At 45.5% G+C, this 16,098-nt stretch overlaps 1 protein-coding gene across 1 annotated transcript in view; it reads left to right on the forward strand.

Annotated features, from left to right (window-relative positions):
* The window catches only part of LOC124048505 (U5 small nuclear ribonucleoprotein 40 kDa protein-like), a 35,033-nt gene that overhangs the window by 16,102 nt on the left and 2,833 nt on the right, over positions 1–16,098 (forward strand). The window contains exons 5-8 of the mRNA XM_046369367.1: positions 13,865–14,090; positions 14,422–14,530; positions 14,951–14,982; positions 15,109–15,208. Coding sequence (XP_046225323.1) covers positions 13,865–14,090; positions 14,422–14,530; positions 14,951–14,982; positions 15,109–15,208 — 467 coding nt within the window. The remainder of the gene's footprint in view (positions 1–13,864; positions 14,091–14,421; positions 14,531–14,950; positions 14,983–15,108; positions 15,209–16,098) is intronic.

Consider the following 16,098-nt stretch of genomic DNA (forward strand, 5'->3'; position numbering starts at 1 on the left):
CTGCAGGATTGTCTGAGACCAGCCACCCGTACAGCTGATGAAACTGTGGGTTTGCACGATCAAATAATTTCTGCAAAAACTGTCAGAAACCGTCTCTAGGAAACTCATCTGTGTGCTCGTTCTAGTGTCGTGTGGGCAAGCGGTTTGCTGATGTCAACGTTGTGAACACAGTGCCTCATGGTGGTGTTGGGGTTAAGGTATGGGCAGGCATAAGCTACGGACAATGAACACATTTGCATTTTATCGATGGCAATTTGATACCGTGACGAGATCCTGAGGCCCATTGTCGTGCCATTCATCCGCCGCCATCACCTCATGTTTCCAGCATGATATTGCACAGATCATGTTGCATGGATCTGTACATAATTCCTGGAAGCTGAAAATGTCCCAGTTCTTCCATGGCCTGCATTCTCACCAGACATGTCACCCATTGAGCATGTTTAGGATGGTCTGGATCGATGTGTATGAAAGTGTGTTCCAGTTCCCGCCAATATCCAGCAACTTCAGACAGCCGTTGAAGAGGAGTGGGACAACATTCTACAGGCCACAATCAACAGCCTGATCAACTCTATGCGAAGGAGATGTGTCGCGCTGTGTGAGGCAAATGGTGGTCAAACCAAATACTGACTGGTATTCTGATTCACGCCCCTACTTAAAAAAAAAAAAGGTATCTGTGACCAACAGATGCATATTTATTTGTATTCCCAGTCATGGGAAATCTATAGATTATAGCCTAATGAATTTGTTTCAATTGACTGATTATCTTATATGAACGGTAACTCAGTAAACCTTTGAAATTGTTGCATGTTGCGTATTATATATATATTTTTTATAGTTCAACTACCACCAAACTACTGCAAAATGTAGTTTACCTTTTAGTCATTTAGCAGATGGTCTTATCCAGAGTGTACATTTTCATATTTTCTGTACTGGTTCCCCGTGGGAATAGAACCCACAATCCTGGCATAGCAAGCACCATACTATACCAACTGAGCCACATGGGATAAATTTCTTATTTCATTACTAATTGAATTAGTTAAATTACTAGTTGAACTACTCCGCAACACTGCTACTAACCTTGAACGGAAATGTATGTTCTAGTCATTCTAATTCTATGCACAATAACAAGTCTGTTTTTGTTCCACGCAGTCAAAATGCTCAGATTTCAACTGCTATCGTAACTCAAAATGCTTCTGACTGAACAAATGTGATTGTCAAGGACCGGAGTTGTCTGTCCCTATAAAATAGCCTCAATTTTTCGGGGCATGGACTCTATAAGCGTTCTACAGAGATGCTGGCTCATGTTGACTCCAATGCTTCCCACAGTGGTATCAAGTTTGCTGGATTTCCTTTGGGTGGTGGACCATTCTTGATTGACACGGGAAACTGTTGAACATGAAAAATCCAGCAGCGTTACAGTTCTTGACACAAACCAGTGCGCCTGGCACCTACAACCATACCCCATTCAAAAGCACAATTCAAAAGTGGATTTAACAAGTGACATCAATAACGGATCATAGCTTTCATCTGGAATCACCCGGTCAGTTTATGTCATGGAAAGAGCAGGTGTTCTTAATGTTTTGTATACTCAGTGTACAATCACGCCTGACAAGGCCAGTGAAATTACACGCCTCGTTGGAAGTCCCGCTGTCCACAGGTGATACACGTTAGGTTCGGATTCATTCCTTCAATTTAATACCACTCTTCATTGAGCCCAGAAACGGGGGGGGGGCACACAGGTGTTGCACCTGGTGTCAAACATAACGGCCCGCGGGATACCGGAACAGACCCCCAGAGGAGGTTCGTGACTTTCCCCGGTCCCAGCCATAATAAACCGGGGAGAAGTGACAGGATAAAACCTTGTATGGTGAAGCCCAACTGCAGCAAAATATCTCCTGTGGAAAACAATGCCCTAGATAAAAGACATGGAATTAATAAAAAATTTTTTAATATTTTTAATTCGCTGCAATTCATGGATTATCCGCTAAGGGGCGCACTCTTTCCATCAGAGTAGAAGACAAGCCGCATCACTGAGACAGACTGAAAACAGCAGACGGTATCAATGCGCCATCTGCTGCTTGTTACGATGTTGTTAATACCTTGGTCCAGGGGTGTCAAACATACGGCCCGCGGTCCGGAACCGGCCCCCAAGGAGGTTCGATCAGGCCCGCAGGATAATTTGAAAGTGGAAAAAATGCATAAAAGACATGGAATTAATATTTTTAATTCGCTGCAATTCATGGATTATCCGCTAAGGGGCGCACTCTTTCCATCAGAGTAGAAGACAAGCCGCATCACTGAGACAGACTGAAAACAGCAGACGGTATCAATGCGCCATCTGCTGCTTGTTACGACGTTGTTAATACCTTGGTCTCTACCTCTCCGCTACACCCTCATTAGCCAAAATGTCGTTATCCAAACGGAGAAAAGGAGATAAGGAGTGTAGAATTTTCAAAGAAAAATGGACCACGTCCTATTTATTTACAGAGATGCACGGAAAACCTTTGTGCTTGGTGTGTTTGCAACAAGTTTCGGTATTGAAGGAATATAATATTCGACGCCACTACGAGACTCATCACAGCGAAAAATATGACGGCTTGCAAGGACAACTGAGAAGAGATAAGATTAAAAATTCCTTTCTTTAAAAGTCTCATTTAATCTTAAAGTGCATTACTATATTTTTCAGTACCAATTAAAGTTTTGTGCCTTTGTACAATCAGTGGGATCAGTTGCAATGCATATTTGTGAATGATAAAAGTAAATTGCACGTTTGTCTAAGGAAATATGAGGTGTTTCATGAAATGTTTTGTAAAAGGATAGTTCGTTAAATTTCAATATTTTCCTAATGTTCTTGTGCTTCTTTACACCAAAACAAAGGAAAGACATGATATTTTGGTTATTTATAGCAGAGTATGGTATAATTTTAATGGTCCGGCCCACTTGACATCTCCCTAGGCCGTATGTGGCCCACGATGCAAAATGAGTTTGACACCCCTGCCCTAGATGCTGCCAGACCCCTGGTGCAGTGGGCACGTACACCGCTAGGTAACCCTTGTCGCTTGCTGATAATATGCCAGAGAGATAATCCAGTGGGAGAGACGCTGCTTAGAGAGCGCCTTGCTGCGAGGTGGATTAGCAAAACAGACAAAAACCTGCTCAGATAACCGGATATCCCGGGTCCTTTCAATGTATGTGCGTAAAGCTGGCACTGGACACTGGATATGGAACCTCTGTTGTTTTTCAGAAGGAGGCGAAAAGGAAAATAGTTCAAAAGCTAACGACCTGTAGGAAATAGCCATGACTTTTGGGACGAAGGCTGCATTTGGACGTAACGTAACCTTGGAGTTGCCTGGGGCATACAGGAAGGGTGTACAGATAATGCGTGGAGGTCCCTAACACATTTAGCCAAGTCCAAAGCCATGAGCAGGGAGGTTTTGTAGAAGAGGATCTTCAGATCCACAGACTCCAGAGTGCCTCCAAAACCAGCGCCAAGTCCCATGCGAGCGCAGTAGGTTTAGAAACCGGTGTGAGACTGCGTAACCTTTCAGGAACCCCACCACCAGGTTTTGTGCCCCCAGTGAGGTTCCGTCAATTCCCACATGAGCCCATAGCGGCTATGTGCACTTTTAAAGTGGAGAATGCTTCAAAAGCTCCCGTAGGAACATAAGTATGTTCCTCACAGAGCTCTGAAAAGGAACCAGTGCTTTATCTTGGTACCACAGCTAAAACATTTGCCACTTATAGTCATACAGCCCTCTCACCCTTGCAGACTGAATGGTAGCAATAACATTCAGGGGTTAACCTCTAGCCATCAGATTGGCTCTTTCAGTGGCCAGGCCCATAGGAAACAAATACTCAGCCTCACAAGCCAAACGTGCCTGTGCGCCTGGGACACCAAGTCCCCATGCAACAGGAGTTGCCACCGGTCCCCACCTAAAAAGGCAAATGATCTCTGTGAACCAAGGCTGCCTGCCCCCTGACAATAGCAGAGGGTCCCCACCAATGGGCCATAGCCCATAGGCCTGACAGGGACACCCGAAGCAGCTGTAATAGCTGGGGGCTCGTGAGCATTCTGAGTTTGACTCTGAGGTGCTTGCTGAGGGCACGTAGGTCTAGAATGGGATGCAAAGTCCCATCCATTTTCGTAACCATGAAATACAGTCTGTACCAGCCATCCCAGATCTTCAACATAGGAACCACTCGGAACAACTTGCCTGCTTCTGGATGCGGGAGGATTTTTCATCTCAAAACGGAAGCTGAGGCCTTGGGAACAGTCGACGTGATGATTCTGCAGAAGCGTGCGGGACGCACAACAAATTGTAGCCTGTACAAGGGACACTTTTCATCGAACTCACATGCGAGAAACACAACATGTTTGACACCCGTGAACACTGTGGAACTTGGTTGAAAAAACTGTTATGTGCCATGGTTTGCCTAAAGCCCGGCCCACTCTGGGTACACAGGCTCCAGTGATCAGTAACAGTGCCACATGGGGTACTGTTGTCACAACGAGCCTCACTTGGTTGAGGTGGGAAGATGCGTTCCGGTAACTGGCTGGACCACACGCATTAAATATAGACACATAGAAAAAACGTTATCATGTTGGTTACCCCACCGACCGTCGTAGGTACAGGTGACAAAGCGCCTAGTAACCTAGCTGGAAATGGGACAGACACAGGTCTCTAAAGTGCAGCCATTTTACTCGCAAATGAGCCTAGAAATTGATGTGTGCAACTGAAACAGACAAGTATGAGCACATGTGCAAGTTGTGATTTGTAGCAAAAATAAATGCTGCCGGAGCTATTTTCAAAGTATTTCTGACGTTTTGCCTCATAGCTGGTAGCTAATCGCACAAAGAACTATGAATCCCATCAGATTAATCTTTCAGCACTGGCACTGTTGTTGCTGCTCAAGGTAATACCACCACTCATGCAGCAACGGGGCTGAGAGCACTGTGAGTGAAGGGCTGAAAGAGTCATTTTTAGCATAGATGTTGGTCGAATTTACCCAAAAGTCCACTTAAGTGTTTCTTGGCTATTTATAGCATTTTGGTCAAAGTCTTTAGTCAGCCACCAATTGTGCAAGTTCTCCCACTTAAAAAGAGAGAGAGGCCTGTAATTTTCATCATAGGTACACTTCAGCCATGACAGACAAAATTAGGGAAAAAATCCAGAAAATCACATTGTAGGATTTTTTAGGAATTTATTTGCAAATTATGTTGGAAAATAAGTATTTGGTCACCTACAAACAAACAAGATTTCTGGCTCTCACAGACCTGTAACATCTTCTTTAAGAGGCTCCTCTGTCCTCCACTCGTTACCTGTATTAATGGCACCTGTTTGAACTTTTTATTAGTATAAAAGACACCTGTCCACAACCTCAAACAGTCACACAAACAGTCAAACTCCACTATCGCCAAGACCAAAGAGCTGTCAAAGGACACCAGAAACAAAATTGTAGACCTGCGCCAGGCTGGGAAGACTGAATCTGCAATAGGTAAGCAGCTTGGTTTGAAGAAATCAACTGTGGGAGCAATTATTAGGAAATGGAAGACATACAAGACCACTGATAATTTTCCTCGATCTGGGGCTCCACACAATATCTCACCCCGTGGTGTCAAAATGATCACAAGAACGGTGAGCAAAAATCCCAGAACCATACGGGGGGACCTAGTGAATGACCTGCAGAGAGCTGGGACCAAAGTAACAAAGACTACCATCAGTAACACACTACGCCGCCAGGGACTCAAATCCTGCAGTGCCAGACGTGTCCCCCTGCTTAAGCCAGTACATGTCCAGGCCCGTCTGAAGTTTGCTAGAGAGCATTTGGATGATCCAGAAGAAGATTGGGAGAATGTCATATGGTCAGATTAAACCAAAATATAACTTTTTGGTAAAAACTCAACTCGTCGTGTTTGGAGGGCAAAGAATGCTGAGTTGCATCCAAAGAACACCATACCTACTGTGAAGCATGGGGGTGGAAACATCATGCTTTGGGGTTGTTTTTCTGCAAAGGGACCAGGACGACTGATCCGTGTAAAGGAAAGAATGAATGGGGCCATGTATCGTGAGATTTTGAGTGAAAACCTCCTTCCATCAGCAAGGGCATTGAAGATGAAACGTGGCTGGGTCTTTCAGCATGACAATGATCCCAAACACACCGCCCGGGCAATGAAGGAGTGGCTTCGTAAGAAGCATTTCAAGGTCCTGGAGTGGCCTAGCCAGTCTCCAGATCTCAACCCAATAGAACATCTTTGGAGGGAGTTGAAAGTCTGTGTTGCCCAGCAACAGCCCCAAAACATCACTGCTCTAGAGGAGATCTGCATGGAGGAATGGGCCAAAATACCAGCAACAGTGTATGAAAACCTTGTGAAGACTTACAGAAAACGTTTGACCTCTGTCATTGCCAACAAAGGGTATATAACAAAGTATTGAGATAAACTTTTGTTATTGACCAAATACTTATTTTCCACAATATTTGCAAATAAATTCCTTAAAAATCCTACAATGTGATTTTCTGGATTTTCATTCTAATTTTGTCTGTCATAGTTGAAGTGTACCCATGATGAAAAGTACAGGCCTCTCTCATCTTTTTTTGCACAATTGGTGGCTGACTAAATACTTTTTTTTGCCCCACTGTAATTTGAGTCAATTGGAGTTGTACCTGTGGATGTATTTCAAGGCCTACCTTCAAACGCAGTGCCTCTTTGCTTGACATCATGGCAAAATCAAAAGAAATCAGCCAAGACCTCAGAAAAACAATTGTAGACCTCCACAAGTCTGGTTAATCCTTGGGAGCAATTTCCAAAATGCCTGAAGGTACCACGTTCATCTGTACAAACAATAGTACGCAAGTATAAACACCATGGGACCATGCAGCCATCATAAGTCTCAGAAAGGAGACGTGTTCTGTCTCCTAGAGATGAACGTACTTCGGTGTGAAAATTTCAAATCAATCCCAGAACAACAGCAAAGGACCGTGTGAAGATGCTGGAGGAAACAGGTACAAAAGTATCTATATCCACATTAAAACGAGTCCTATATCGACATAACATGAAAGGCCGCTCAGCAAGGAAGAAGCCACCACTCCAAACTGCCGTAAAAGAAAGCCAGACTACGGTTTGCAACTGCACATGGAGACAAAGATCGTACTTTTGGGAGAAATGTCCTCTGGTCTGATGAACCAAAAATATAATTGTTTGGCCATAATGACCATCGTTATGTTTGGAGGAAAAAGGGGGAGACTTGCAAGCTTAAGAACACCATCCCAACCGTGAAGCACGGGGTGCATAATGTTGTGGGGGTGCTTTGCTGCAGGAGGGAATGGTGCGCTTCACAAAATTGATGGCATCATGAGGCAGGAAAAGTATGTTAATATATTGAAGCAACATCTCAAGACATCAGTCAGGAAGTTAAAGCTTGGTCGCAAATGGGTCTTCCAAATGGACAATGACCCCAAGCATACTTCCAAAGTTGTGGCAAAATGGCTTAAGGACAACAAGGTCAAGGTATTGGAGTGGCCATCATAATAAAGCCCTTACCTCAATCCTTAAGAAAATGTGTGGGCAGAGCTGAAATAGCATGTGCGCGCAAGGAGGCCTACAAACCTGACTCAGTTACACCAGCTCTGTCAGGAGGAACGGGCCCAAATTCACCCAAGTTATTGTGGGAAGCTTGTGTAAGGCTACCTGAAATGTTTGAACCAAGTTAAACAATTGAAAGGCAATGCTACCAAATACTAATTGATTGTATGTAAACTTCTGACCCACTGGGAATGTGATGAAAGAAATAAAAGCTGGATTAAATCATTCTCTCCACTATTATTCTGACATTTCACATTCTTAAAATAAAGTGGTGATCCTAACTGACCTATGGCAGGGAATGTTTACTCGGATTCAATGTCAGGAACTGAAATTGAGTTCAGGTGCATCCTGTTTTCATTGATCATCCTTGAGATGTTTCTATAACTTGATTGGTCTCCACCTATGGTAAATTCAATTGATTGCACATGATTTGGAAAGGCACACACTTGTCTATTGTTAGGTTCTACTTCTCAGAGTAAAAAACTCTATGAACACTATGAAAGCTTAACCAAGTTTATTATTCCCGGAGGATCAATACAGCTGCATTAGACAAAACCATTTTCACACAAGCACTGCTATTTAACTGTTCCTCATAGGCTTGAGTCTGCTACATGTCTGTAGAAACATCATTCTTTACTGCTAGGCAAGACACTAGTGATACAGGCCATAAACATTTATATATCCCTGAAGGTGACCGGACCGGACCTCAACCCCCCTCAATCACTAATCCATGGCTCTCTCCCCTTACCAATGCCTGCCACATGTAATCGCTTCCCTGCACTCAACACATTCCAAGCTTAATTGCACACATGATATACCTTCCTCCTATAACCATTAACTTCTGGTGTAGACCCTCTAAATAACAGCACTCCATTAGTGACATGAATAAGTATATTTTCATATTCTCAGAACCCAACAGTATAAGGTCCACATTTGACAGTGCATGTCAGAGCAAAATCCAAGCAATGAGGTCGAAGGAATTGTCTGTAGAGCTCCAAGGCAGGATTGTGTCAAAGCACATATCTGGGGAAGGGTACCAAACAATTTCTGTGGCATTGAAGGTCTCCAAGAACACAGTAGCTTCCATCATTCTTAAATGGAAGAAGTTTGGAACCACCAAGACTCTTCCTAGAGCTGGCCGCCTGACCAAACTGAGAAATCGGGGGAGAAGGGCCTTGGTAAGGGAGGTGACCAAGAACCCAATGGTCACTCTGACAGAGCTCTAGAGTTCCTCTGTGGAGATGGGAAAAACTTCCAGAAGGATAACCATCTCTGCAGCACTCCACCAATCAGGCCTTTATGGTAGAGTGGCCAGACTGAATCCACTCCTCAGTAAAAGGCACATGACAGCCCGACACCTAAAGACTCTCAGACCATGAGAAACAAGATTCTCTGGTCTGATGAAACCAAGATTGAACTCTTTGGCCCGAATGCCAAGTGTCACGTCTGGAGGAAATCTGGCACCATCCCTACGGTGAATCATGATGGTGGCAGCATCATGCTGTGAGGATGTTTTTTCAGCGGCAAGGACTAGGAGACTAATCAGGATTGAGGCAAAGATGAACGGAGCAAAGTATAGAGAGATTCTTGATAAAAACCTGCTCCAGAGCGCTCAGGACCTCAGACTGGGGGAAGGTTCATGTTCCAACAGGACAACGACCCGAAGCACACAGCCAAGACAACACAGGAGTGGCTTCAAGACAAGTCTCTGAATGTCCTTGAGTGACCCAGCCAGAGCCCGGACTTGAACCCGATCAAACATTTCTGGAGAGACCTGATAATAGCTGTGTAGTAACGCTCCCCATCCAACTTGAAAGAGTTTGAGACGATCTGCAGACAGGAATGGGAGAAACTCCCCAAATACAGGTGTGCCAAGTTTGTAGCGTCATACCCAAGAAGACTCAAGGCTGTAATTGCCAAAGGTGCTTCAACAAAGTACTGAGTAAAGGGTCTGAATATGTATGTAAATGTGATATTTCTATTTTTATTCTTTATACATTTTGTAAAAAAAATTAAAAACAGTTTTTCCTTTGTCATTATGGGGTATTGTTTGTAGACTGATGAGGGGGGATAAATCATCCATTTTAGAATAAGGCTGTAACGTAACAAAATGTGGAACAAGTCAAGGAGTCTGAATACTTTCCAAGTACACTGTAAATGTAACGGCGTTCGTCTGTTGAAGGAAGAGAGTCGGACCGAAATGCAGCGTGTTGGTTACTCATGATCTTTAATGAACGAAAACGAACGATACATGAAATAACGTATAAATACAAAAACAACAAACGGAACGTGAAACCTATTACAGCCTATCTGGTGAACACTACACAAAGACAGGAACAATCACCCACAAAATACAAAGTGAAACTCAGGTGCGGACTCCCGGACGCACCTCAAACCATAGGGAGGGTCCGGGTGGGCGTCTGTCCATGGTGGCGGCTCCGGCTCCCCACTCCATTAATGTCCTTGTTCCACTCCTTCGCGTCCTGGGATAATCCACCCTCTCCGCCGACCATGGCCTAATAGTCCTCACCCAGATCCCCACTGGACTGAGGGGCAGCTCGTGACTGAGGGGCAGCTCGGGACTGAGGGGCAGCTCGGGACAGAGGGGCAGCTCGGGACAGAAGGGCAGCTCGGGACAGAGGGGTAGCTCGGGACAGAGGGGCAGCTCGGAACAGAGGGGCAGCTCGGAACGAACAGAAGCAGCCCGGGACTGAGGGGCAGCCCGGGACTGAGGGGAAGCCCAGTACTGAGAGGAAGCCCAGTACTGAGAAGAAGCCCAGGCAGGTAGTAGGCTCCGGTAGATCCTGGCTGGCTGGCGGAACTGGAAGATTCTGGTTGACTAGCAGATCTGGAAGAGACTGGTTGACTGGCAGATCTGGAAGAGACTGGTTGACTGGCAGATCTGGAAGAGACTGGTTGTCTGGCAGATCTAGAAGATCATGGCTGACTGGCGGATCTAGCTGCTGTATGCAGACTGACAGCTCTGGCTGCTTCATGCAGACTGACAGCTCTGGCTGCTTCATGCAGACTGACAGCTCTGGCTGCTTCATGCAGACTGAAAGCTCTGGCTGCTTCATGCAGACTGACATCTCTGGCTGCTTCATGCAGACTGACAGCTTCATGCAGACTGACAACTCTGGCTGCTTCATGCAGACTGACAGCACCCTGCAGACTGGCAGAACCTGGCTGACTGGCACTTCTGGCAGATCCTGGCAGACTGGCGACGTTGGGCAGACTGGCGGCGCTGGGCAGACTGGCGGCGCTGGGCAGACTGGCGGCGCTGGGCAGACTGGCGACGCTGGGCAGACTGGCGGTGCTAGGCAGACTGGCGACGCTGGCGGCGCTGGGCAGACTGGGAGCACTGGCGGCGCTGGGCAGACTGGGAGCACTGGCGGCGCTGGGCAGACTGGGAGCACTGGTGGCGCTGGGCAGACTGGGAGCACTGGCGGCGCTGGGCAGACTGACGGCGCTGGGCAGACTGGCGACGCTTGGGCAGACTGGCGGTGCTGGGCAGACTGGAGACTCCGGCAGCGCAGGAGAGGAGACAGGCTCTGGCTGCGCTAAACAGGCGGGAGACTCCGACAGCGCAGGAGAGGAGAAAAGCGCTGGCAGCGCTGAACAGGCGAGGCGCACTGAAGGCCTGGTGCGTGGTGCTGGAACTAGAGCTACAGGATCGAGGACACGCACAGGAAGCCTGGTGTGGGGAGCTGCCACCGGAGGACTGGAGTGTGGAGGTGGCACAGGATGGGCTAGACCGTGAAGGCGTACTGGAGATCTTGAGAGCAGTGTTGGCACAGGACGTGCAAGGCTAGGGATGTGCACAGGAGGCCTGGTGCGTGAGGCTGGCACCAACTTCACCAACCGACTAACACGCACCTCAGGTTGAGTATAGAGCGCTAACTCAGGTGCTATCAAATCCCCGACACGATCCGTCGGACGAATATTGTATCTATAGCACCAAGCTAGCAACTCCCTCATTCCTCTCCACTCCACTTTCCCCATTAACTCCTTCACAGTCTCTGCTTCGCTCACCTCTAACACCGGCTCTGGTTCTGGTCTCCTCCTTGGCTCCTCACGATGAACAAGGAGAGTTGGCTCAGGTCTATCTCCTGACTCAGCCGTACTCTCCCTGAGCCCCCCCCCCCCCCCCCTATACATTTTTTGGGGTGACTTTCGGGTTTCGCTCTGCGCCGCCGTGTTTTCCTTTTTGACTCCATTCGCCTATAGCACTCTTCGCATTGCTGCAGCGAATCCCAGGCGGGCTCCTGCACTCTCTCTGGGTCGGCCGCCCACCTGTCGATTTATTCCCGCCTCGCTGTCGCTGCCAGTTTATACGCTGCTCGGTCCGTGAGTAGTGGGTGATTCTGTAACGGCGTTCGCCTGTTGAAGGAAGCGAGTCGGACCGAAATGCAGCGTGTTGGTTACTCATGATCTTTAATGAACGAAAACATGAAACCTATTACAGCCTATCTGGTGAACAATACACAAAGACAGGAACAATCACCCACAAAATACAAAGTGAAACTCAGGCTCCCTAAATACGGTTCCCAATCAGAGACAACGAGAATCACCTGACTGATTGAGAATCGCCTCAGGCAGCCAAGCCTAACTAGACACACCCCTAATCATTCACAGTCCCAATGCTAAAAAAAAACAATACAAACACAACACATAACCCATGTCACACCCTGGCCTGACCAAAATATATAACGAAAACACAAAACATATTGACCAAGGCGTGACAGTAAATACTTTATTCAAGTCATGTCTCATCCTATATAACTACTGTTGTACGTATACTGTCTATACATGCTTATATGTTGATATGTTTATATACGTTATATGTATATATTTGTATTCCAGTTTCTAACATCGTTCTGATATTTTTTAATAAAAACATTTAATAATATCTAGATTATGTGTGTTGTTTTACATTTTTTATTGCTAGGTGTTACTGCAGTGTTGGAGCTATCTCTTCCAGTAGCCTCCCATACCCCAGAGCGCACAGGAACCAGGTTGGGAGTGGACAGCCACCACATACCCCACGCCCAGTTAGGCAAGTCCTTTGCTCCGACCACCAATCAAACTCTGTCTCCTGAACCTCGGCTGGGCCGAGGTAATTCCAAGATTTCTCAAGAACGCTACACATCTTTCCAAGGAGTTTGTACGCAGTACGTGGCAATGCGCACACGAATGGTTCGATGGAGGGCTTCCTGCGAGTGTTCCAAGCTAAGAAAAACTATACATAGATCATGAGTGTCTTTCAGAGAAATGTTATAGTCACATGACTGGGGACATGATCTTGACCCCGAACCCAGCTTGTAGCCATCGTCATCTTTGTCGTTTTCTTAGCCATATTACTCATTGCACCAACAAATTGAAGAAAAAGCAATAGTTTGTGATTAGAAGGCTTTTGAAAACAAGTACAAAATTCAGCACACAACGTCCAGGGGCTGAGCACACTCTACCACTATAAAGCAATCTAGTTTTCCAATTGTTTTGTTTTACTAGAGCGAATCGTTCCGGTTCACACCGACATGAAGAAAGAAATAATTGAAGGAATAAATCCGAGCCTCATGCTTATCACCTGTGGAAGGTGGCCTTGTCATGATTGTGTATCCTTCAACCGAAGCCGTGAAAGTGCGACTCCTTATAGTATGTTGTACTGAAATTGACCGATTGAAAGAGAGCTGTTGATAGACATGCATCATTGGGGCGGCAGCGTAGCCTAGTGGTTAGAGCGTTGGACTAGTAACCGGAAGGTTGCGAGTTCAAACCCCCGAGCTGACAAGGTACAAATCTGTCATTCTGCCCCTGAACAGGCAGTTAACCCACTGTTCCCAGGCCGTGATTGAAAATAAGAATGTGTTCTTAACTGACTTGCCTGGTAAAATAAAAATAAAAATTGGGATTCTCTAATATACATAAAATTATATATTTCATGTGCAGTATGTTTTGTACTTTGGGTCTCCTGGATCCCAGACCACAGACAAACCCAGCTATTGATGGTTAGCTCTGCATGAAGTTCCCCCCCAGACCGCCAGTGACACAATCTAGCTTTCAGTTTCAGTGCACACACAGTATTCCCTAGCCTGGGGCTAAATTCCTTAACAGCAGCAAAATGTGAAAACTGCAAGGGTGTGAGTACTTTCACTAGACACTGTGTGTGGTGAACTAACTAACACATAATCATGCATCGATGTCAATGGGAGAAATAAGGATTCTCCTCTGTATTGAAATGGACAATTACCAACTCATTCTCTCCTGTGTTGCTTCCTCGAGATGCCAGCGGCATTGTGAGGAGCTGGTACGTGTGGGGAGGAGAGTGTTTGTGGGGGGTGAGAGATGTGGGGGAGACTGGAGGTGGAGAGGGAGGAGGTGGACGGAGACAGACCCTCTCGCTCTCCGTCTCCGCCTCTGGAGAGAAAGCAGCCACAGGGGGGTCCGACTCAGCCATTCATCTGTATGACCTCTCCACTCACCAGAGACTGATGACCTGCAAGGCCAGGTGGGTAAAACATTAGTAATCCCTGAAAGCAAAATGTTCTACAATACAATTTTTTCCTGATGTGGAACATTATGACAATTTTATCATTATTTAAAATAAAACATTTGAATGTGCCTGAGTCTGGTGTTGTGGTTAGCCCCCCGGACCAAATATACTCCTAGCGAAGTGGGTATTAATTCTGTTTTAGCACTTCTCATCTGTCTATTCCAGTGTGCTGTCAAATAAATACAAAATATGTGAGAAGGTCGGAACTCCAACCTTCCTTTACAAAATAAACACATTTTGAGTCACTTTAGGTCGTTGTATTTATTTTCCACCATTTTGTTTTCAGCTCCACAAGAACAGTTATGGATGGACATTGTTTTCGGGTTTTCGCAGTGACTTTTCACCCAGAGATGGAGAGAGAATTCATCTCTGGGGGTTGGGACAACACCATACAGGTAACAATTGCAGTTTACTGTATAGAATCCCAAAATCTTAAGAAGCTTGATTTGTGAACACTAGTCTGGTCTAGTAACTAGAGACCACATTCATACATTTGTTCTAGGACAGGGGTGTCAAACTCGATTCCTGCAGGCCTGTATCTGTTGGCTTTTGTTATTGATGTTATTTATTGTAAATTCGTATTCAGTTAAGACCTAGAGCGGTGACAATGACATTAATTGATCACTGAAGTACAAGGTAGGAGTGCTAACCTGCAGACACATGGCCCTCCAGGAATTTTCGTTTGACACGCCTGTTTAAGTAGATCAATTTAGAAACTGCCGTGGCAAGCAAGGTGATTTCCCAGGGAAAGTCATTCAATTCAATTAATTCAATTTATTTAAAATATCTGTCTAATAATATTTGTCTTCTCACAGTTTTGGGATACCAGACAGCAGCACTCTGTCAGGTAAAACTGTAATTGTTTTATTTGTCTTCAGTCATTATGGTTTATGCGTCAGGATTATGGTGTATGCATCCAGATTAGCCATGTACAGGTTTTATAAGGCATTATCTTTGTCTACCCTGCTTTTAGGATGCTTTCGGGTCCTCACGTGTGTGGTGATACGCTTCAGATCGATCCAGCTGTCAACCACATCCTGTCTGGCTCCTGGAGGAGGGACAACGCACTGGAGGTGACAACACAGCAACAAACAAATAGGATTGGGTCGTAACGGATTACATGTAACAGGGATGACGTAATCAGAATACAAAGATTAAGTCACAGCCCAGATAACTTTAGAAAAATGTGCAGACATATTACAGTAAAAAATTCAATGAAAAACACTCGATTCAACTTGTCAAGGGCTTGATGATTATTTGACGAGTAGAATTAGGTGTGCTTGTCTAGGGCCACAACAAAAATATGTACTGTTGGGGGTACTCAAGGACCAGACTTGGGAAACAGTGTACTAGACTGTAATAGTATTTAAATTAATTATTTAAAATAAAATGTGGGTTGGGAAAGCTTTCTCTGGAACTTGACAGTGCAGCTGACCTCTTAGCCGTGATGCCAGTAAATCAAGAAGATGCAGGAGGAAGTTGAGCCAGCACTTGCCCAAGATTGATGGTTCCCACTAGCTACAGTGTATATGGTTAACATTTATGAAAACAAAAATAAGCTTTTTGGTCTTAATTTAAGGATAGGGTTAGGCATAAGGTTAGCAGTGTGTTTAGGGTTAGGATTAAGGTTAGGGTTAGGTTTCGAATCAGATTTTAAGAAGAGAAATAGGTTGGGTTTATGACTTTGCCACTTGTCCAGATAGTGACGACCAAGATTGCTGGAGGGTTATTTAGAGATTGAATTTACACTGAATATACCAAACATAAGGAACACCCCCCTTTTGTCCTCAGAACAGCCTCAAGTTGTCAGGGAATGGACTCTACAAGGCGTCGAAAGCGTTCCACAGGGATGCTGGCCCATGTTGACTCCAATGCAGCTGTGTGAGGTTGGCTGGATGTCCTTAGGGTGGTGGACCATTCTTGATACACACGGGAAACTGTTGAGCATGAAAACCCCAACAGC

The sequence above is a fragment of the Oncorhynchus gorbuscha genome, linkage group LG11 (genome assembly GCF_021184085.1).
Source record: "Oncorhynchus gorbuscha isolate QuinsamMale2020 ecotype Even-year linkage group LG11, OgorEven_v1.0, whole genome shotgun sequence".
Classification (NCBI taxonomy): Eukaryota; Metazoa; Chordata; class Actinopteri; order Salmoniformes; family Salmonidae; genus Oncorhynchus; species Oncorhynchus gorbuscha.